Source organism: Neovison vison, chromosome 13 (genome assembly GCF_020171115.1).
Source record: "Neovison vison isolate M4711 chromosome 13, ASM_NN_V1, whole genome shotgun sequence".
In the NCBI taxonomy this organism is placed as follows: Eukaryota; Metazoa; Chordata; class Mammalia; order Carnivora; family Mustelidae; genus Neogale; species Neogale vison.
In genome coordinates, this window is record NC_058103.1 from 93,928,019 (window position 1) to 93,951,939 (window position 23,921).

The 23,921-nt window shown below is 35.3% G+C and overlaps 2 protein-coding genes across 2 annotated transcripts; both read left to right on the forward strand.

Annotated features, from left to right (window-relative positions):
• The first annotated feature begins 4,404 nt into the window (after window positions 1–4,404).
• Window positions 4,405–5,376, forward strand: LOC122893132 (olfactory receptor 4F3/4F16/4F29-like). Its single transcript, XM_044229970.1, has one exon. The coding sequence runs from the start codon at window positions 4,405–4,407 to the stop codon at window positions 5,374–5,376; it is 972 nt and encodes a 323-aa protein (XP_044085905.1).
• Window positions 5,377–21,347: 15,971 nt separating this feature from the next.
• Window positions 21,348–22,283, forward strand: LOC122893233 (olfactory receptor 4F3/4F16/4F29-like). The gene has a single exon (XM_044230115.1). It carries the CDS (start codon window positions 21,348–21,350, stop codon window positions 22,281–22,283), a length of 936 nt encoding a protein of 311 aa, XP_044086050.1.
• The last annotated feature ends 1,638 nt before the right edge of the window (window positions 22,284–23,921 follow it).

Consider the following 23,921-nt stretch of genomic DNA (forward strand, 5'->3'; position numbering starts at 1 on the left):
GAATTCAGAGATAAGCTAGAAAGAATAATTTAATCAATTAGAAAGCACAGCTGTGTAGGGGGTGGGGGGGTGGGGATGTGGGGTGGGGGGTTGAGGGGTGAAAAAAGTACAGACTGAGGTCAACATGGAGGGAGCTGAAATCCTCTCTCAAGGGTTACTGGTAAGGCAAGTGGTGAAGGCAAGTTTAAACCCAGTAGTATGGTCTGTGATTGTTCACTTTATTTAATTTTATTATATTTTATTTTGTGATTGTTCACTTTTAACCAATATTTTAGATCTGTCTCTCCAGAACAAGAAACATAGGAAGAAAATAAATGAACCAATTTAAATAAACTACCTAGTACCTAAATCTGTATATATAGAAAGATTAACAGGATTGGATATTTATTTTAAATTCCAGTTCTTTGTTATCTTGTAGAGAAAATTTCACTTGTCTTCAAGATCAACATTCACTGTGACAGAAAATATTTGGGATGAGATTAATTCATAGTTTGGAGCCTTAAAAAAATCAAATTAAAAAAAATAAAACTCTCAAGTTGGCTTTTCTTTAATCACTTTATCATAAAGCAACACATAAGAATATTGTAACTGAGAGTTAAACAGTTTACTTCAAATGACCAATGACATGATGTTTACTTACTTCAGATTTTTAGGCACTTTCTATTGTCAAGTTATTATTCCAACAACAATTAACAAGGAGTCTAACACTATGTATTAGGTGGCATTTACAACCCTGAGAGTTTAGAAGAGTAATAACAGTGCAAGATTAGACTGGATATATTAAGTAAATCTTGAAATCAGAGAGATTGGTATAGATGATTTCTGAAATTTCATCTCAGATATTAGAATTTATATGTATAAAGCATATATTAAGTATATGTGATATTAGACTGATGTTAGACGCAAGAATGTTATAAGAAGCAGATGCTAATTTCTTTTTTTTGTTTGTTTTTAAAGATTTTATTTATTTATTTGACAGAGAGATCACAAGTAGGCAGAGAGGCAGGCGGGGTTGGGGAGGGGGAAGCAGGCTTCCTGCTCAGCAGAGAGCCCGATGTGGGGCTCGATCCCAGGACCCTGGGATCATGACCTGAGCAGAAGGCAGAGGCTTTAACCCACTGAGTCACCCAGGTGCCCCGCAGATGCTAATTTCAATAAAAAATAATATTAATGTGTAAAGGAATTCACCGGCAATAGTTTGAGACTAGATTAGGGGCAATGGATACTTTAAAGAATACACAATAAAGATAATGAGATAGAAATCATGAAGGGAAACCATACAGGGGGGATTGACTCAGGAGGCATAATATATAAAATAATTAGAAGTTCAAGAAACACAAAAAGAAACTAATTTTATTTAAATGGGAGGGAGGAGGTAAGAAGTTGGGGAGAAAGGTATTTTAAAGTTCTTATCTTAATTGGTGTTGGGGAAAGGCAGGAAGGAAATAGAACATAATGGTAGGAAAAATAGTTGGCATCATATTTTATTTATTTTTTATTTTTAAATTATTATTATTATTATTATTTTTGGTTGGGGGGGGAAAGAGGGGCAGAGGGACAGGGAGAGAGAGAGAGTGCCAAGCGGGCTTCATGTCCCCTATGGAATCTGACATGGGGCTCCATCTCACAATCCTGAGATCATTAGCCAAGCTGAAATCAAGTTGGTAGCCTAACTGTCTGAGCCACCCAGATGCCCCATTGGCATCTTATTTTAAAATAGGAATAGAAAAATGGGGCACCTGCGTGGCTCAGTCAATTGGGAGTCTGCCTTCAGCTCAGGTCTTGATCCCAGGGTCCTTGGATCATGTCTCACATTGGGCTCCTTGCTCAGTGGGAAGCCTGCTTCTCCCTCTCCCACTCCCTCTGCCTGTGTTCTCTCTGTCAACTAAATACATAAATAAGTCTTTAAGAAAAAATAAAATAAGAATAGAGAAATGTATCACTAGAAAGGGGACAATAGACATGAAAAAAAAAGGGAAGTATAGTAGGACTTTCATGTTAATAAGGGGATGATGAAATGGATACAATTTTAACCAAACCAGCAAAAATTAAGTATGAAAAAGTTGTATCTTTCTGCTGGCGACATTATGATAAATCTAGAGAACCCAAGCTATTTCAGTAAAAAACTATTCACCCAATAACAGAAGGTAGTTAGGTGACTACACATAACATATCAAAAGAAATAACTTTTTCCCGTTCTAGCAAAAAGAACCTAGAAATGGGAGTGAGAAAAGATATTTCATTTATAATGCCAAGGAAAAAAGCTATAAAATATATAAGAATAATTTTAATAAAGAGAGCATAGAACATATGTAAAGAAAATGGCAAAATCATACTGAAGGAGATGAAACAAGGTTTGAACAAATGGATGGGGATTCCTTAGTGGTTCAGTCAGTTTAGCATCTACCTTCAGCTCAGGTCATGATCCCAGAGTCCTGGGGTCAAGTTCTGTGTTGGGCTTCCTGCTCAGAGGGAGTCTGCTTCTCCTTTTCTTCTGCTCCTCCCCTCCTGCTCATGCTTTCAGGGAGTCTGCTTCTCCTTTTCTTCTGCTCCTCCCCTCCTGCTCATGCTTTCAATCTCTCTCAAATAAATAAAATCTTAAAAAAAATGAACAAATGGGTGGATGTACTATGTTCTTGAATGGAAAGACACTATCATAACCATGCTACTTCATTCAAAGTTAATATACAAACTTATTGCAACTCAAATCAGAAGTTCAATGGAATTTTGGAGACATTGGAGAAAATGAATTTAAAATTTATATGCTACAATATATGCTTATGAATAGCCAAGGAAGTATGAAAAATAAGGACAATGAAGGAGGGATGTGCCTTATCAGACATAGTGATGTAGTATTACCCTGAATTTCTTTTTTTTTCCTTTTTAAAGATTTTATTTATTTATTTGTCAGAGAAAGAGCACAGGCAGGGGGAGCAGCAGGCTGAGAGAGAAGCAGGTTCCTCGTTGAGCAAGGAGCCTGATGTGGGACTCCATCCCAGAACCCAGGGATCATGAGCTGAACCAAAGGCAAATGCTTAACCAACTGAACCACCCAGGCATCCAGTTACCCTGATATTGCTACAGAACGGGACAAAAGTATCAGTGAAATCAAAATAAAGGATTCAGAAACAGATCCCCAAATATCTGATAATTAAGTGTAATGCAAAAAATAGTAGTTAAATTGAAAGAGGGAAGAATGGGTCATTTAAAACACAGTGTCATTACTATTTTATTCACTGGAAGAAATTAAAAGTGAACTTATATTTTAAAATATGTATAAAAATAATAGAGCACTGTCCTAAATAGAAAGCAAAACAAAGCATTGAAAGAAAATCCAAGGGTTTACATGTATGATTCAGGAGCAAAGGAGATCTTAAAAGCAGTATGTTAAAAAAGTAATAGCTGTATTTAATCATTTAACAAAAACTTGGGTATAATGAAACAAAATTAATAGAGAATTGATAAAGAGAAAAGAGAAAACAAATGACAGAAAATATAAAACAAATGACAAATGTTTAATATCTGTAATATAAAAAGAGCATTTACAAATCTGTAAAAAAAAGCACAGTAGGAAATAGGAAAAGGCATAAATAGGTACTTTACAGAAGTGCAGATTCAAACTGCAATAATGTTCAAATTTATTGGTTGTGAGAGAAATGAAAACCAGAATAACAGCGAGCTATCACTTTACACCCACTATTCTGGCAACAATTAAAGAAAGTATTGACATTTATTCTTATAGAAATATGTGTTATTCCAGCTTTTTTGGAAAGCTGTTGGACAACACCACTATTAAAAAATAACTTTTGGGAATCTGTGACACAGAAAGGAAAACATTAATACACAAAGATGTATATATGGATAGTTATTTATAGCATTACCTGTAGGGGGCCAATAAATTAGAAATAAGTTAAATGCTTATTAATAGAGAAATTGGTAAATAAATTATGGTCCATCCACACTGAATATTGGGTAGCCATTTAAAAGAATAAATTAGACACCTCTCTAGAGAGTTCTATGTGCCTTTCTGCACATTTCCATTCTGTGGCATATTTCAGTGTACAAATTAGGAAGTATGTCTATCTCCTGATGTAGTTCCTTAAATTCATAGGTGAATTTGTCTACGTTTTCCCTATTTTATTATACACTAAAGACCAAACTAAATTTGAGGCATATGATTAAATGATAACAAAGATCTAGGCATGGAAAAAGTTTTGGTGCTGGCTCTCTGTGATTTTTATACTATGTAAACTCTATGTAACTGTGTACAATGGCTAAGCGATCTTTTGTTTTTGACATTTGTGTAACCCGTATTGCCAGGCTTCCCTTTTAATGTAAAAATCATGTATTTCTCCCTCTTATGCTCTGCAGGTATCTTCAGGATTGGCCTAGCACAAGAAGTTGATGGACGGAGGAAATCACTCTGTGGTGTCTGAATTTTTGTTGCTGGGACTCAGCAGTTCTTGGGAGATTCAGATTCTTCTTTTTTTGTTTTTTACTCTATTTTACATAGCAAGTATGCTAGGAAACCTTCTCATTGTGCTTACGATCATCTCAGACCATCACTTACATTCCCCCATGTACTTTTTGCTGGCTAATCTTTCCATCATCGATACAGGAGTTTCCAGCATTGCAAGTCCAAAGATGATTTATGATCTTTTCAGAAAACATAAAGTCATCTCCTTGACAGGGTGCATTACTCAGATGTTCTTTATTCACACAGTTGGGGGTACGGAGATGGTGTTGCTTATAGTAATGGCCTATGACCGATACATTGCTATCTGTAAGCCCCTCCACTACCTGACCATTATGAGCCTAAGAATGTGCATTTCTCTTTTGGCTGTTGCTTGGACCATTGGACTCATCCATTCTGTGGCCCAACTGGCTTTTGTTGTAAACTTGCCATTTTGTGGTCCCAACAAAATGGACAGTTTTTATTGTGATTTTCCTCGGTTTATCAAACTTGCATGTATAGACACATATAGACTGGAATTTCTGGTCACGGCCAACAGTGGTTTCATCTCCATGGGCACTTTCTTCATCTTGATTGTGTCTTACATTTTCATCCTGGTCACAGTTCGCAAACACTCTTCAGGTGGTTCATCTAAGGCCCTCTCCACTCTCTCTGCTCACATCACTGTGGTGGTCTTTTTCTTTGGTCCCTGTATTATTGTCTATGTGTGGCCATTCCCTACATTACCCATAGATAAATTTTTAGCCATCTTTGATGCCCTTATCACTCCTTTTATGAATCCTATTATCTATACATTCAGAAATAAGGAGATGAAAATGGCAACGAGGAGACTATTTGGTAAGGTTCTAAGTTTCAGGAAGAGTTTTTTCATGACCAATCAAAGACATTCAGATTCGTCTTGACTATTCTTGGAAATTAATCTCTTTAATTAAACTTTTCATAAATTTTTTTCATTTTATTTAGTAGTTTTAATATGCACTGCGTTTTCGCAGGACAGAGTCCAGAACAAGGACTCTGTTCTGATCTGGTCAGTTTTTCATAAGGACCCTTACCCTGTGGATCCTGGAAGTATTGAAAAAGAATGAATTCAGCCTTTAAATGAAGTGTCTTTCTTGTTTATTATAGAAGAATATGAAATCTCACATACTGGGTACATTTTCAATTAAATTATCCAACAAAATGTTGGGTACTCTTCTCTTTGGTAGTGATTCTCAAAGACATATCTCTTCCAATCTGTTTTTTTTTGTACTGATATTCATGCCCTCTGAGTTTCTCATGTTTATTATGCTTGGAGGAATACACAAATTGAAGACAGTTGCTTAGATAGCTTTCAGAATTTGAGGCTTCTAACTAGATTTGACTAGCCACACTCAGATTTAGATAATACTAAGTTTTTTTTTATTAAAAAAACTTTTTTATTTTTTTAAAGTGGGCCCCATGCCCAGCATGGAGTCCAATGTGGGGCTTGAACTCACAACCCTGAGATTAAGAACTGAGCTGAGATCAAAAGTTGGATGCTTAACCAACTGAGCCTCCCAGGTGCCCTAATACTGAGCTTTTTAGATTTAGTTGGGATTGGAAGGTGAAATTTGGGATAAATCACAGAGTGACAACTCAGGAAATTTTAATATTATTACTTAATCCAATGTTTTGAAACAGAAGATGTAAACTCCTACACCACTTAGTATGTATCATAATTATATTTTACCCCAACTATTTCTTAAATCATTTTTATATTGTAAACAAAAATATGTGAAAATTAAAAGATTACAAATGGATTGAATATTTTGGATCTAAGGATAGGGGGCACTGGTTTATAAATAAATAACTAAAATGCAAAACATTTCTATATTATATGAATCAGGTTTATAACTATATAAATAGCAAATACAAAGTATAGACATTACAAAAGAAAATTTATTACAAAGCTGTCTACAAATGAAGAGGTATATTAATGAACTGTCCATAATGAAGACATGTATTAAACTTTCCATGTGATAAAATGTATTATATATAATTACTTAAAAAATAAATATATTGTTCAGAAGTGGTATAAATAATTATCCAAAGACTATCTCACTATTTTTTCTGTGTTGCCAAGTAAATAGGAATGGGTGTTGAGTGAAGCCATTATTATTCATGTGTGTGCTAGGTGACTTGTTATGAACAAATAGTGGGAAGTGGCAGAGAGAAAGAGAGAGAAACAGACTCTCTACTGAAAAGGAATTCAGGGCTCATCCTACTGCAGTCTTTAATCCCGTTCTCCTATTTCATCCATTTCACCCCCACCACCTCTCTGATAACCATCAGTTTGTTCTGTATAGTTGAGAGTCTGTTTCCTGGTTTGTCTGTCTCTCTTTTAAACATTTTTGTCTATTTCATCTAAGCTGTTGAGTTTACTGGCATAAATTTGTCCATAATATTCCTTATTCTTCTAAAATTTGTGGGATCTGCAGTGATGTATCCCTTTTCATTCTTAATGTTAATAATTTTCTTTTTATTTTTTTTTTCCTAATCAGTTTGGTGAGAAGTTTATCAGTTCTGTTGAACTTTTTGAACACAAGCTTTTGATTTTATTGATTTTCTCCTTGTTTTTCTCTTTTCTATTTTATTAATAATACTTTTTTTCCAATTTATTTATTTTCAGAAAAACAGTATTCATTTTTTTTTCACCACACCCAGTGCTCCATGCAAGCCGTGCCCTCTATAATACCCACCACCTGGTACCCCAACTTCCCACCTGCCCCGCCACTTCAAACCCCACAGATTGTTTTTCAGAGTCCATAGTCTCTCATGATTCACCTCCCCTTCCAATTTCCCTCAACTCCCTTCTCCTCTCTAACTCCCCATGTCCTCCATGCTATTTGTTATGCTCCACAAATAAGTGAAACCATATGATAATTGACTCTCTCTGCTTGACTTATTTCACTCAGCATAATCTCTTCCAGTCCCGTCCATGTTGCTACAAAAGTTGGGTATTCGTCCTTTCTGATGGAGGCATAATACTCCATAGTGTATATGGACCACATCTTCCTTATCCATTCATCCGTTGAAGGGCATCTTGGTTTTTTCCATAGTTTGGCGACCGTGGCCATTGCTGCTATAAACATTGGGGTACAGATGGCCCTTCTTTTCACGACATCTGTGTCTTTGGGGTAAATACCCAGGAGTGCAATTGCAGGGTCATAGGAAAGCTCTATTTTTAATTTCTTGAGGAATCTCCACACTGTTCTCCAAAGAGACTGCACCAACTTGCATTCCCACCAACAGTGTAAGAGGGTTCCCCTTTCTCCACATCCTCTCCAACTCATGTTGTTTCCTGTTTTGTTAATTTTGGCCATTGTAACTGGTGTAAGGTGATATCTCAATGTGGTTTTAATTTGAATCTCCCTGAGGGCTAATGATGATGAGCATTTTTTCATGTGTCTGATAGCCATTTGTATGTCTTGATTAGAGAAGTGTCTGTTCATATCTTCTGCCCATTTTTTGATGTGTTTGCCTGTTTCATGTGTGTTGAGTTTGAGGAGTTCATTATAGATCCTGGATATCAACCTTTTGTCTGTACTGTCATTTGCAAATATCTTCTCCCATTCCGTGGGTTGCCTCTTTGTTTTTTTGACTGTTTCCTTTGCTGTGCAGAAGCTTTTGATTTTATTGATTTTCTCCTTGTTTTTCTCTTTTCTATTTTATTAATAATACTTTTCTTTATTATTTCTTTTTTTAAAGGTTTTATTTATTTGACAAAGAGACACAGCATGAGAGGGAACACAAGAAGTGGGAGAGGGAGAAGCAGGCTTCCCGCTGAGTAGGGAGCCTGATGTGGGGCTTGATTCTGGGACCCCAGGATCATGACCTGAGCTGAAGGCAGACACATAACGACTGAGCCATCTAGGCACCCCTTCTTTATTATTTTTGTTTATTGCTTACTCTGGGTTTATTATTTTTTTAAAGATTTTATTTATTTATTAGAGAGAGAGAGAGAGCATAAACAGGGGGAGGGGCAGAGGGAAAGGGAGAAACAGAATCCGCAATGAGCGGGGAGCCCAATGTGGGTCTTGATTGCAGGACCCACGATCATGACCTGAAATGAAGGCAGATGCTTAATCTACAGAGCCATCCAGGCACCCTGGTCATGGTTTTCTTATCTCACTAGTGATTGTTAAGATTGTTATGTCTTTTATCTGCTGTTCATTCTACTTATTGAAATTTTCACTTCAGGTATTTTTGTTTTTTATTTTTTCAGAATCTATATACAGAATTCTGTTGCATTTCTATACACTACTAATGAAATAGTAGCGAGGTAAAGTAAGGAAAAATCCTATTTAAAATCACATCAGAAAATAATATGCCTAGGAATAAATTTAGCCAAAGAGGTGAAAAACCTGTATTCTGGAAACTACAAGACATTGATGAAAGAAATCAAAGATGACACAAAGAAATGGAAAGATACTCCTTGCTCATGGATTTGAAGAATTAATGTTGTTGAAATGGTCATACTACCTAAAACACTCTACAAAGTTGGTGAAATCTCTATCAAAATATCAATGGTACTTTTCACAGAAATAGAACAAAACCTCAAGATTTTTATGAAATCACAAAATACCCAAATAACCAAAACAATATTGAGAAAAAGGAACAAAGCTGGAGGTGTCACAATCTCCAGATTTCAAGATATACTACAAAGCTATAGTAATCAGAACTGTATGTTCCTGGCACAAAAATAGACAACAGACTTAAGAGCCCAGAAATAAGCCCACACATATATGGTCAAATAATCTATGACAAAGGAGGTAAAAATATGCAATGGGGAAAAGGCAGTCTCTTTAATAAATGGTGCTGGAAAAACAGGAAAACTACATGCAAATTTGTGCAGCCATTGTGGAAAACAGTATGGAGGTTTCCTCATGAAGTCATTCTTCTTGCAACATTTACATTTCTTTATCTCTGAACTATTTATCATCTTTCTATTGAATTCTTGGTATTTGTCACATTTTGGACAACTTTCATATATTAGATAAATATAAACTTTGTCATTTACGTAGCAAATATTTTCCCATTGCTTATGGTGGTTTTGGCAATTCAAAGGTTCTTATTTTTATATTGTAAAATTTGGCTATCTTTTTTTTCTGCATTTTGGTTTTGAGTTATAATTAGAAATGTTTTCTCAGGTTATAGAGAAATTCACTCATGTTCCTTCTAATACCTGTATGTCTTCATTTAAAAACATTTAAACCTCTGCATCATTTGGAAGTTAACTTAGCATAGTGTAAGAAATGGGACTAACATAACCACTTCTACATGTCGTTCTCTAGTTTCCTCAAGTCTTTTGTTAAAATGTCCATATATTTTCCACTGATTTGAAAGGTCATCTTTAGTGGATACTAAATTTCCAACTGCAGTTGGGAATGTATCCATATTTTCTATTTGGTCCCATTAATCTGTCTATTCCTTTAGTTTTTATTTACAGAGGCTTTTAATATATTTTAATATATCTTAGAGAGTCTTTCCTTCTCCTCCTCCCCATAATTTTCCCTTTCAAGATTACCTAACAATTCTTGTTTATTTTTGTCTTTCAAATGAAGCTTATGATCAATTTATCTAGCTCGTGAAAAAAGCTTGATGATATCTGTATTGAGATCACATTATATTTAGGGATTTACTGAGGGAAAGTTGGCAATCTTGTGTTTTTCTTTTAATTCTTTTTTAAAATTATGCTTTTCTGTAGAAGCGTTTCCCACTTTAAAATTAAACTCTTAAATCTCACGGTCGTTTTTGTCTCCTCCTATCCCCAACTATCTATTAAACATTTAGAGGAAATGTAAAATTAAAATACTAGTGCTTCTAGCGTTGGTTGGAGGGAAAGATTTAATAAAAGAAATTTTTTGAAGTAAGTAGTCTCCCTTCTTCTTCTTCTTCTTTTTTGTATTTTATTTATTTTTTTGATGGAGAGAGAGAGCACAAGTAGAGGGAGAAGCAGACAGAGGGAGAAGCAGGCTCCCTGCTGAGCAAGGGAGCCCAGCATGGGGCTTGATCCCGGGACCCTGGGACCATAACCTGAGCCAAAGGCAGATGTTTAATATCTGAGCCACCCAGCCACCCCTTCTTATTTTTTAAATAAACATTCCCAGTGCTCATTATATCACATGCTCTCCTTAATGCCTGTCACCCGGTTACTCCATCTCCTCACCCCCTCCCCTAGCTACTCCTTTACTGATGAACATTTCCCCCAATCTTGTGTAATAACAAATATCTAAAAAAATCATTTTGTTTAATAAAACACATATTATATCTCTAATGTCATCAGATACATAGCCCATTTTTTTTTAGATTTATTCATTTATTTTAGAGTGAGAAAGAGAGAGAGTGGGGAGGAGGGACAGAGAGAGAGAGAGAGAGAGAATCTCTGCAGACTCTGCTGAGCATGGATCCCTACCTAAGGCTCAACCTCATGACCCTGCAATCATGACCTGAGCTGAAATCAAGAGTTGGATCCTTCACTGATTAAGCTACTCAGGCACCCATACATGGCTCATTTTTGAGTTTCTCAATTTTCACAAAGGCATCTTTGTATTTTTTCCCATTTTGTTTGTTATGTCATGAAGGATCAATTTTTCAGGTTTTAGTTAATTTTTTGGCACTATTATTATTATTTGAAAGACTACATGTTTTATAGCTGAATTTTATGAAATTTCCAAAATAGGCAAATCTATAAATATGGAAAATTTGTTAATGGTTATTAGGGGTTGGGGTGAAGGGAATAAGGATTGACTGATACTGGTTATAAGGTTTCTTTTGGGGATAATAAAAAATTAAAAAATTAGATTATGGTGATGGTTGCACAGCTCTATAAATATACTACAATAACATTGACTTATATACATTAAATGAGAAGAGTTTGTTGTATCTTAATTATATCTCAGTAAAGCTGAAAACAAAGAATTAAGTAAAAATAATGTTATTCTCAGAAGGATAGCTAGGATAATTTGTTACAACAGCCACTTTAAAAGGATAGTTAAAAAAGTTGTTCAAGAGGCAAAAATAAAATGAGGATATCAGAACATCAAGATAGAAGAAAGAACAATAAAATGAATAAATATAAAGATCTATTTTTCTCCTTTTGACTTTTATGCTGAACATGTAAAATCAGTTTGCAAGTGTTCCCTCCTCTTCAATTTTTTTGGGGGAGAGTTTAAGGATTGACATTGATTCTGCAAATGCTTGATAGAATTCACAAGTAAAGCCGTCAGGTCCTGGACTTTTCTTTGCAGGAGGTTTTTTTTGTTTTTGTTTTTGTTATTTTTAAGATTTTATTTATTTATTTGACAGACAGAGATTATAAGTAGGCAGGTAGGCAGAAAGACAGGCAGAGAGAGTGGGGGAAGCAGGCTCCCCGCCAAGCAGAGAGCCCAATGTGGGGCTCAATCCAAGGACTCTGGGATCATGATCCAAGCCGAAGGCAGAGGTTTCAACACACAGCCTCCCAGGCACCCCGTGGGAGGGTTTTGATGGCTAACGCAATCTCCTTACTCAAAATTAATCTGTTCAGATTTTTTTGTTTGTTTGTTTCTACATGGTTCAGTCTTGGTAAGCTATACATTTGTAGGGTTTTATCCATTTCTCCTAGGTTATCCAGTTTGTTTACATATAATTAATTATTCACAGTAGTATTAAGATCCTTCGAATTTTTGTGGAATCAGTTGTAATGTTTCCTCTTTCATTTATGATTTTATTTATCTGAATGGTCTTTCTTTCTTTCTTTTTTTTCCCTTTCTTTCTTAGCCATGAGAAAGTTTTGTTAATTTTATTTGCTCAAAAAAAAAAAAAGCAAAAAAAAAAAAAGCTCGTAATGTCCTTCATCTTTCCTACTTTTTTTCCTGGTCTTTATTTCATTTTATTTCTGCTCTTATCTTTTCTATTTCCTTCCTTCTGCATACTTTGGGCTTTGCTTGTTCCTTTTCTAGCTCCTTGAGGTGCAGAGTTAGGTTACTTTTTTGAGACTTTTTTCCCCTTAATGTAGTAGTGTAAATTTCTGTCATAGAACTGCTTTTGTTGCATCCCATAAGTTCTGGGGTGTTGTGTTTCTATTTTCAATTGTGTCAAGCTATGTTTTCATTTTCCTTTTGATTTTCTTTTTGATCCACTGGTTGTTCATGAGTCTGGCTTTATTCTTAAAATTCAAATTTTCTTAGATTGTTATTAGAGTATGAAATTTATTGAGATATAATATATCATCACATACATGGTTTCCATGGGTACTTGAAATGAAGGAATAAGTTAAGTTTTTTTTAAAGATTTTTATTTTTTGAGATAGAGAGCATGATATGTATATACATGATATATACATATCATGCTCTCTATCTCAAAAAAATAAAAATAAATATATGACTAAAAGGGAGGGGAGGGGTAGAGGGAGAAGCAGACTCCCCATGGAGCAGAGAGCGTGATGTGGAACTCAATTCAAGGACTGTGGGATTACCACCCCACCTGAAGGCAGATGCTTAACCAACTGGACTACCCAGGTTCCTGGAATAAGTTAAGTTTTAAGTTTCAGGATATGATGTTATTTAGATTTGCCTTATTATTAATATACATTAAATCTTTTATATCCTTAAACAAAGGAAACAAACAAAAGAAACCCAGAGTTATTTGGCCCACAGATATTCATTTATTCTTAATGTGTGCGTGCATGCATGTGTGTGTGTGTGTGTGTGTGTGTGTGTGTATACTTTTTAATAAGTTTACTGACACATATCTAAATGACAGAAGATGTTAGTTAAGGATGGCTGGGTGGCCCAGTTGGTTAAGCAACTGCCTTTGGCTCATGTCATGATTCTGGAATACCCTGATAGGTCCCTGTATTGGGTTCCCTGCTTGGTGGGTAGTCTGCTTCTTCCTCTGCTCCCTGCTCCTGCCTTCTGTCACAATCTGTCTCTCTCTCTCCAATAAGTAAATAAATAAATAAGTCTTAAAAAAAAAAGATGTTAGTTGAAAGAAGTTTTGTATGTAGTGTAGTTGCAATGAGTTAAGCATATGGCTCTTTAAATATGCTTCTACACATAAGTTTACCAACACATATATTTTTTAAAAATTTTTATTTGAATTTTAGTTAGTTGACATACAGTTTAATAATAGTTTCAGGAGTACAACTTAGTGATTCAACACTTCCATACAATACCCAATGCTCATCACAACAAGAGTCCTCCTTAATCTCTATCACCTATTTAACCCATCCCTGCCCACTCCTCCTTTGGTAACTGTCAGTTTATTCTCCATAATTACCAGTCTGTTTCTTCATTTGCCCCACTCTCTCTTTTTTCCCTTTTGATTATTTGCTTTGTTTCTTGACTTCCATATATAAATGAAATCAAGTTGTATATTCATTTTAAATTTTACATTATAATGATAACTGGTATAATCCAAAGTGAGTATAAAACAGGAATAGATATCTATGGACAAATAAGGTAGCTATTTCTTTTGTTTTACATTTGCATTTTCTTTTGATAAGTGAAGCTTGATGATTTTATTCTAATGTCTGATGAAATTAATATATTTGATCATTTCTACTCCTCCCTCATTTTCACATCTAACTTATGTTATTTTACTTTTTTGTATTTATTTTGCATTATTAAATATACCTAATACCCATTACTAGAATAATAATTTAAAATAATGTATTTTGATCCTCAATTCTGAAAGATAAGGGAATTATGCTAATGATAGTACTTATTTTTTTTAAAGATTTTATTTATTTATTTGACAAAGAGAGATCACAAGTAGGCAGGCAGGCAGAGAGAGAGAGGGGAGGAACAGGCTTCCTGCTGAGAAGAGAGCCCAATGTGGGACTCAATCCCAGCACCCTGAGATCATGACCTGAGCTGAAGGCAGAGGCTTAACCCACTGAGCCACCCAGGCGCCTGATAGTACTTATTCTTTCCTTTACTTTTCCACCTTTTATTTGTACCATTTCTAGATGTCAAGTTAGTAATATTCACATCCTGCTGGTAATAATAGTCCCTACTTTTAATTTTAGCTTTAGTTCTATAATGAAATAAATTCAGTGTTTATTCTGGTTCACTGAAAGTTTGCCTTCTAATATTTTTACAATAATTTTTGTTTTACATTTTTCCTATTCAAAAATACTTTCCTGTTACCTTTATAATTGAAAACCAGGGTGACTGTTTATGAAATTCTTCTTTACGTGAGGTCTTTGTAAAGATTCTTTCAGTGTTTCCTTCCTTCCCTCCCTCTTTCTTTTTCCTTCCTTCTTTCCTTCCTGCCAATCTCTCTCTCTCCCTCTCTTTTTTTCTTTCTCTCTCCCTTCCTTCCTTCCTTCTCTCCGCCCCCACCTCCTTTCACCCTTCCTCCCTCTCCCTGCCTTTCTTCCTTTCCTTCCTTCCTTCCTGATGTTTTTCTGATGTTGAATGAGGCTATGGCTGGTTTAATTAGTAAATAATTTAAATTATTTTTGGCTACATGTCCAAATAATTTTTTTCAGTGATATCTTGTGTTGAACATTTTGTGCCAGGCTTTTTGTTTATTTCCTTGTTTTTTATTTTGGATGGGATGCACTTTTAATCTGGAAAGTCAAGTCTTTTATTTCTGCAAAATTAAAAAAAAAGATGTTATTTATTTATTTATTTAAAAGAGAAAGAGAAAAGGAGAAGGAAAGGAGGGGCAGAGGGAAAGGAAGAGAGAATCTCAAGCAGACTCTCTGTTCAGCAGACCTCTGAGAGTAGGATGCTTAACTGACTGAGCCACTCAGGCAGTACTCTGCAAAGCTTTTAAAATGATAGCTTTAAAGATGTGTTCTGGTTCATTTGTATTTTCTTTGGAACCCCAATTACGTGCATATTGAATCTTTCATATCTGTATCTTCCTTGCTTTTTAATCTCTTAGTACATTTCCATATCTTTGGGTTCTTGTCCTTATCTTTATCTCTCCTTACTGTGTTTTCAGCAGTATTTGCTTTCCCTTGGTGTCTTTACAATTTTACCTATCTGTAAAAAATAATCTTTTCTACTATTTCTTTCTTGAGATAGGCCTTTTAAATTTAATGTCTTTCTGTTATTTTGTCATATCTTTTTGAGATTTTAAATTACTAATTATGTATCCTTTAAAAAAATAAAGTCAATCAATCCTGTAAGTTAAAAAATTCATGGTAAAATATTTGGTCCTAATTTTCATCTGCTCTGTGGCAATATTTTTCCGGGGTCTGTTCTCTGCCATTTGTTTTCAAGGTTATTTTCTCTTTTTTAACTGTGTAGATCTTGCACTCTTTTTATTTCTAATTTCTTTAATTTTAATTTTTTTCTTTCAAAAGTTACCTCACACTTATTTAGTATTTTATAGCTTAGAAAGCATAAAGTTTGTCTATGGTAATCTTATACTCTTTTTTATTAAAATTTTTTAATTTGCCTTGTAGGAGTTTCATGTCGGTGAGCATATGGAATGGTGTTTCATTTGGTAGGATTTTTTTTTCCTCATCAGATAATTCTTTTTTCTTCGTTTGTGGGAAGCTTTTATTCCTTTTCACCTCTATAAGCCATTGGAGTTAGTCAGGTTATTATAGGGCTGTATAACACAATAAGATTTTTTTTTCCTCTCTCTCCTTAATACTGAACAGATATACTATTTCTTATAATTTGCATTTCTACTTCTATCATAAGTAGTAAAAAATTGCAGGATTGATTTTTACTTATTTTCTGAATTTTCTCTCTCAAGTTTTTAAGTCAGATGCAAAAAAACCTTGGATCTGATACTTTTCCTTTGATACTTATCTCCTTTTTTGTACTCTCTTTCTCTTTCTCCTTAATCAATGAAAATACTACATTTGCATATGACATAAGAAGTTTTGGAACTGGAGGGGATTGTAGAAATCTTTTTCTAGAGCTTGCTCATTTTACGGTTGAGGAAATGACACTATAGAGATATGAAGTGAGTTATCTGAAGATATAGGGTGAGTTACTGGCCAGATTTGAATAGAATTAATTTCTCTTCTGATTCCTAATTCGTAACCAGTTCTAAACACAATATGTTTTTTTCTGACATAAAAGTAATATTTTTAATGTGAAGTTGTAGATCATATAGTAGAATATGTAGCTGAACATTCTCATACTATGGATTGTATGAGCAGAGTAGAGCAGAGCATTGTAGAGCAGAGCAGATTTATGAATAATTAACACACACACACACACACACGCACACTAACCTGGGAATTTCTCTGAAGGTTTCCTTTTTTATTGCCATGGCTCTTTGGCAGAGTTGAGTTTAACATAAATATAAGACAGTGTATATTCCCATGTTCCTCGGGAATCCTTCTTTAGCCTTACTTACAAAGTAAATATTTCAAATTAAGTAAAGAAAATTGTGTTTTCTTAAATTTGGGGGGGTCACTTTGTCCTTTCTTTGGTGACTCATTAATAGTTTCCTCTGTTGGTTGCCAGGATTCTGAATGAAAATTCCCCTTGAATAAATGAACTCATACTGGTGATCCCAAATCTCTGCAGTGTCATATGGTCAGTATTCTCCTGTGTGCCAATTAGCCATATCTCTTAAAATAATAACATTTTTATAGTTATCTGTGGATGAAGTAATGTTAGTTTTAACCAGGGAATGTTAAATATGTTTAACTCTTTGGAAACAGTCATATGTTAGGTTTTTAAATGAGCGGGTGGGTGACAAATATAGAAATATCCAAGGGATACTGGTGTACAATGTTTAAGTCCCCAAAGATCAGCATTGAATAGATTTTTCTGGTGACAAGATTGTTTTGTACAGAGATCAATAATATGTTATTTTGTACAATAGAAGCAGCTTCAGTTGAGCTTAATGAGCAAGAACGAATACAAATGAGAAGAAAAAGGACATGTAGTTAGAAACAGAAATTACCTTTTTTTCCTCCATTGGTATCTAAGTCTGAGAACCCACCAAAAAAAATAGATTTCAAATGGTTAGGAGGTCATATTTTAAGAGGGAATAAAATATGACTTGGTTTAATCCTGGGCTTTAATTTCTTGATATGAAGACAGGGTATCTTTGTTTTCTCTATTAATCAGACAGGTGAGATCTGGGTTTCTTCTATGGGAAGCTAAAAGGAGTCCATATGGATCAAGACAGAATGGGCCTGGAACTCAACCAGACTGCTCCGAGATGCAGGTATTATATAGATCTGCCTTCTCCCACCATGGTTATTTAAATAGAATGGAAAAATTATAGATGTGTTTGAAGTAGCTAAGAAGCCCAAATGCTTTTGAACAGTTGAGGACAACGCTTCATTTAGATCTGGCTAAGATGCTGACTGAAGAACATGGGACATCCAGAAAGGGACCAAGGTGTGTCACACATCAGAAAATCATGAGAAAAGAGAATTATTCTCTATATAATGGTTGAGAGGCAGATGAGGGAATCAATTTCAGTTCTATCACTTAATTGTTCTAATTTGTTGGTTTTATCTTGATTTAGATTTCCTTCATTGCAAAGAAAGCTGATAATACCAACTTTATGGTTTTTATAAATACCAAACAACATTATGGATTTAAAGAAGTTATTATGGTGTGTTACATACGGTAGTCTGTGTTTTTGCTTTGATTTTGACTGTTATCATTACATTCATAAATAGTTCATCAAACATTGCTCCAGTTTGGGAGGTATTTCTTGATTATATATATAATCCTGATTATATGTCCTTTTTTAAAAAAAAGTTTTATTTATTTGTTTGAGAGAGAGAGAGAGAGAAGAGGTGGAGGAGCAGAGGAAGAGGGTGACTCTCAAGCAGCCTCCCCACCAAGCATGGAACCTGATGCAGGGCTCAATCCCATGACCCTGAGATCATGACCCCGGCTGAAACCAAGAGTTGGACGCTTAACAGACTAAGCCACCTAGGTGTCTCCCTGTTTATATTTCTTAATTATATTATATATTATATAAATTCTTTAAGCCCACATATGAAGATATCTAAATAAATTATATCCATATCTTAAAGCGTGGTGTAGGTTTCGATTTTTTTTAAAAGATTTTATTTATTTATTTGATGGGCATCTGGGTGGCCCAGTTGTTAAGTGTCTGCCTTCCACTCAGATCATGATCCCTGGAGCTTGCTTCTCCCTCTCCAGCTCCCTTGATGCCTGTGTTCCCTTTCTTGCTATCTCTCTCTGTCAAATAAATAAATAAATAAATAGATAAATATTTTTTAAAAAAGAAAACTTATCACCTTTACAATACTTACTTAAAATAATGATTTTATTTATTAGAGACAGAGGGAGAGAGAGAGAGAGAAACGATGAGCAGGGGAAAGGGCAGAGGGAAAGGGAGAAGCAGACTCCTCACTGAGCCAGGAGCCAATGCCAGCTGGACCCCAGGACCCTGGGATCATGACCTGAGCTGAAATCAGATGCTTAACCGACCGAGCCACCCAGGTGCCCCTAGGACTTGATTTTTCTCTAAGAAAGCTCCGATCACTCTAATACTCTTAGTATCTTTATTGCTTCACAAATTCTATGATCATACTACTTATTTAACATTTATTATATAGTACTTTTTTATTATTTATATTTTTGTGTATGAGCTAAAATGTATGCACTCTTTTTTTTTTTTTTTTAATATTTTATTTATTTATTTGACAGACAAAGATCACAAGTAGGCAGAGACTCAGGCAGAGAGAGGAGGAAGCAGGCTCCCAGCGGAGCAGAGAGCCTGATGCAGGGCTCGATCCGAGGACCCTGGGATCATGAACTGCGCCGAAGGCAGAGACCTTAATTCACGGAGCCACCCAGGTGCCCCACACATGGCACTTTTGAAACACTTTTGGTGGCTAAGAAAGGAAAATTTCTTCAGAATTCTTTTTCTAGAACTCCATTTGAATGGACTAGAATTCTTGGAACTGCGTGAATAGGAAAATGCCCTGGGAGGGCATTTTGGTGTTGGAGGTTGCACTCTTTTTTTTTAAAAAGATTTTATTTATTTAATTTGACAGAAAGAGATCACAAGTAGGCAGAGAGGCAGGCAGAGAGAGAGAGAGAGAGGAGGAAGCAGGCTCCCTGCTGAACAGAGAGCCCGATGTATGAGCTAAAATGTAAAAGCCTTAAGGATAGTGGATATTTTATTTTATTAATTAAAACAAATTTAAATTAACATATAATGTATTATTTGTTTCAGGGTTACAGGTCTGTAATTCGTCGGTCTTACACAATTCACAGTGCTCACCATAGCACATACCCTCCCCAATGTTCATTACCCAGCCACCCTATCTTTCCCCTCCTTCACTCCAGCAACCCTCAATTTGCTTCCCGAGATTAAGAGTCTCTTATGGATTGTCTCCCTCTCTGGATTTGTCTTGTTTCATTTTTTCCTCTCCTAAAGTGTTGTGGATATTTTAACAGTTCAGTAAGTCTGCAATGTACTGTAAAAATGCATTGTGCTTAGTAGGCATCTAGCAAATGTTTGTTGATTGATTACCAGTGATTATGATAAAGGGCAAAATGAATGATATAGCAAATTTATAATAATATGCTAATTGAGTCATGTAAGTAATGCAAAAGGAATTAGAGAAGAGGGAGATACTAAGAGAGGGATTTCTCCGGGATGTGGGACTTATAACTAACTGCAGATAGGGAAAAGATAATGAATATGGTAGCAGTCCGATGCAGAAAATACCATCATTATGATGGGCTTCATTACATTCTGAAGTGGCATTCTGTTATAAAATCATTGAAATATTAGATTACTTAGCATCACTCACCTCAGCCCCTTTATTTTACAAATGATGAAACTGAGTTTAACAATGAGTCGTGGAACACTACATCCAAAACCAGGTGGTGGGTATTATAGAGGGCACAGCTTGCATGGAGCACTGGGTGTGGTGAAAAAATAATGAATACTGTTTTTCTGAAAATAAATAAATTGGAAAAAAAAATAAACAGAATGAATAAGTTAAAAAAAAACTAATGATGTACTATATTGTGAATGACGTCACATAAAATAAAAGTGAGTCAAGTTGTAGAAGGGATGGGAAAAAGAACTTAAGTTCTCATAGAGTTAAGGTTAGGATCTTATCACAGCTTTTCTAATTTCAAGTGCTGTGTTCTTTTTGCCATTCCATGAACCATGAAAAGTAAACATGGTATGGGCAAAGTTCTACAAATAAAAATCACATAATTTTTTTTTCTATATCACATTAGCTCAACATGTTTAGATTCTTCAGGGAAGATCTCTCTTCTGGCTTGTTAGAATTTCATTGTATGTTCTCATAGCTCAAGCTCTGTGATCACTTCCACTCCCTGAGCTGTGCTACAATAGCTCAATAACTTCAGAATTTCTACATTATCTTTTTTCTTGAGGAGGAAAAGGTGAATATGATTTGATAAAATGCAAAAACATGGGGCTAAACACAAGAGAACATTAATGAGACTGATAGCATTGCATGTAGAAGGCAATCAAAGGGGTAAGGAAAACAAAGATCATCATAAATTGCCTTAGTTTTCAGAACTCCATCAGTAGGAGTAACAAACTCTGAGGGAAAAATCAATGAACTCATTTCCATTTCTACTTTGTTCTCTCATGTTATTCCAGGGCATTCCTGATCTGCCTCTTACAACTCTTTTGACTTAGCAGATTTTGCTTAATCTTCTTTTATCAAAACTGAGGGAATTTTAAGGAGATTAGGGAGTTAGAAACAGCACTTTTTAGCAATGAGTTACTGCTCATTTTCTGCAATTACAGTGTAGGGATTATATTAGATGTGTTTGGACTTTGTGAAGTAAGGTAATGTTTTTTCTTTATGATCTGAAACTCATGCAATCAGTGACTCCCACGAAGTTGATTTTCTCTTTACTCTTTCTTGCAGATAAAATTTGTGTCATCTCTGCTTGCAGAGCTAATGGATGGAGCCAACGAGTCTGTGGTATCTGAGTTTGTGTTCCTGGGACTCTCCAATTCATGGGAGGTCCAGCTTCTCCTATTTCTCTTTTCCTCTGTGTTCTACATGGCAAGCCTACTGGGAAATCTCCTCATTGTGTTCTCTGTGAGCACTGACCATACCTTGCACTCTCCTATGTACTTCCTGCTGGCCAACCTCTCCTTTCTTGATGTGGGAGTTTGTTCTATTGCAGCTCCCAAAATGATTTATGACCTTTTCAGAAAACGCAAAGCCATCTCTTTTGGAGGTTGTATATCTCAGATCTTCTTTATTCATGCTATTGGGGGCACAGAAATGGTGCTGCTCATTGCCATGGCCTTTGACAGATACGTTGCCATTTGTAAGCCTCTCCACTACCTGACCATCATGAGCCCACGAATGTGCATTTTGATTCTGGCTGCAGCCTGGGTCCTTGGCCTTATCCACTCAGTGGCCCAATTGGCTTTTGTTGTAGACTTGCCCTTCTGTGGTCCTAATGTACTGGACAGCTTTTATTGTGACCTTCCTCAACTCATTAAACTTGCTTGCACGGAGACCAATAGACTGGAGTTCATGGTCACAGCCAATAGTGGACTCATCTCTGTGGGTTCCTTCTTTATATTGATTATTTCTTACATCATCATTCTGGCCACAGTTTGGAAACACTCTTCAGGTGGGTTATCCAAGGCCCTCTCTACTTTGTCAGCTCATGTCACTGTGGTGGTTTTATTCTTTGGACCATTAATCTTCTTTTACACCTGGCCCTTCCCCTCATCACACTTGGATAAATTTCTTGCTATCTTTGATGCAGTTCTCACCCCTTTTCTGAACCCGGTCATCTACACATTCAGGAACAAGGAGATGAAGGCAGCAATGAAGAAACTTTGTTATCAGCTTGTAAGTTACAGGAAGATGTAGTAAATACTTAAAAAAAATTAGCCCTACACTCAATAACAACAGAAAAAATAAAGTGATTGAAGTTTTAGGTCTCTATTAATTTCATGTATTAGGTTACATTTAGGCATTTACCATGTTACCTTGTATTTCTAGTACCCTAACAAACAATAAAGGGAGCTAATTTTGGGACTTCTGTGTTTCAGACCCTGCGGTGGATGTTTTATGTACATTATTTTATTTAATATTTATGAAAACTCAGTGTAGTGAGTATTTTTTATCTTGATTTTGGGGGGGGTAATTAAGAAATGCTTCCTGTTCATCCCTCTGTAATTACTAAGGAAAATATGTCAAACCAAAGTTATCACCACCTTAATCCACTATTTCCAATTGTCTTTCCCCTCAAAAGGTGCCAAACAGAGAACGTATTCAATAATTTCATGCTGGAAATTTAGCACATTATTCTTTTTCACTGTTATAATTTCCCTACTTTGAATTGGCTAACATCCTTTACTTAAACTATCAAACTGCCATAATGCCAATTGGTTTTACTTTTCTTTTTCCTCTGAGGTATCAGTTTGTTTCCTACTAACCCATTTCTTTGGTTACCTAGAAAACTGTTCATTACATAGTGGAATTTTGGAATTTTAGAACTGGAATTTGAGATGTTAAATGATAGATTCAAGGTGAAAATCAGATCTCCACACTTTCTCCCCCCAAATTTATTGAGGAATAATTGTCAAATATAATTATATACATTTAAAGTGTACAATGTGGTAATTTGATATATACATACACTGTGAAGTTATTACCAAGATCAAGATAATTAACACATCTAACACCTCACATAGTGAAGTCTTTTCAATTTAGATTTAAAAAAATCTAGGCTCACTTATTAATTTGGATTCTTGAGCTTTTCATTAATAAACAATTCCTCTGGCCTGATATTTTTGACCTTGATGATAGCAGAAGTAGTACAACTGACATCATGACTCTCTTCATTGGTATCAGTTTTGTATGATTATTTGTTGTTTCCAAATTCTTTATTTGCAGGCTAACAAGAAGTTTCTCATTATTTTACAACTGTGTGATTACCTCATCACTCACCCATGGTCTCATTCATGGCTTTTATTTACATCAATTGCTAAAAATTAACAATTAAACAGTATTCCCCCCTCTGTATTGCTTTTTTACTCTAATGAACACTCTAAAGGGTGTTTACCATAACTTTTCTTATTGGTACCAAGGATTGGAAGTAATCTTATGTAAGCTTCAAGAATCTCATGAGTGACTATTACTGCATTCCTTTATCTGTTTCTGTTAGGGGGTCATGGTTTCTAAGACTGAACAGCTCAGGCACTTTAGAACTTTTGGGACCCAAAGATAATATAGGCTAGAGACAAATCTTTCTGATCTTTAAATGAACTAAAGTGTTGATTTAGAAATTAATAACTATGATAAATTATATTAATGCCTACTTATTTTATTTTTATTTATTTATTTATTTTAAATTTTTTTTTTTTTTAAAGATTGTGTTTATTTATTTGACAGACAGAGATCACAGGTAGGCAGAGAGGCAGGCACAGAGAGAGGAGGAAGCATGCCCCCTGCCGAGCAGAGAGCCTGATGCGGGCTCCATCCCAGGATCCCGAGATCACGACC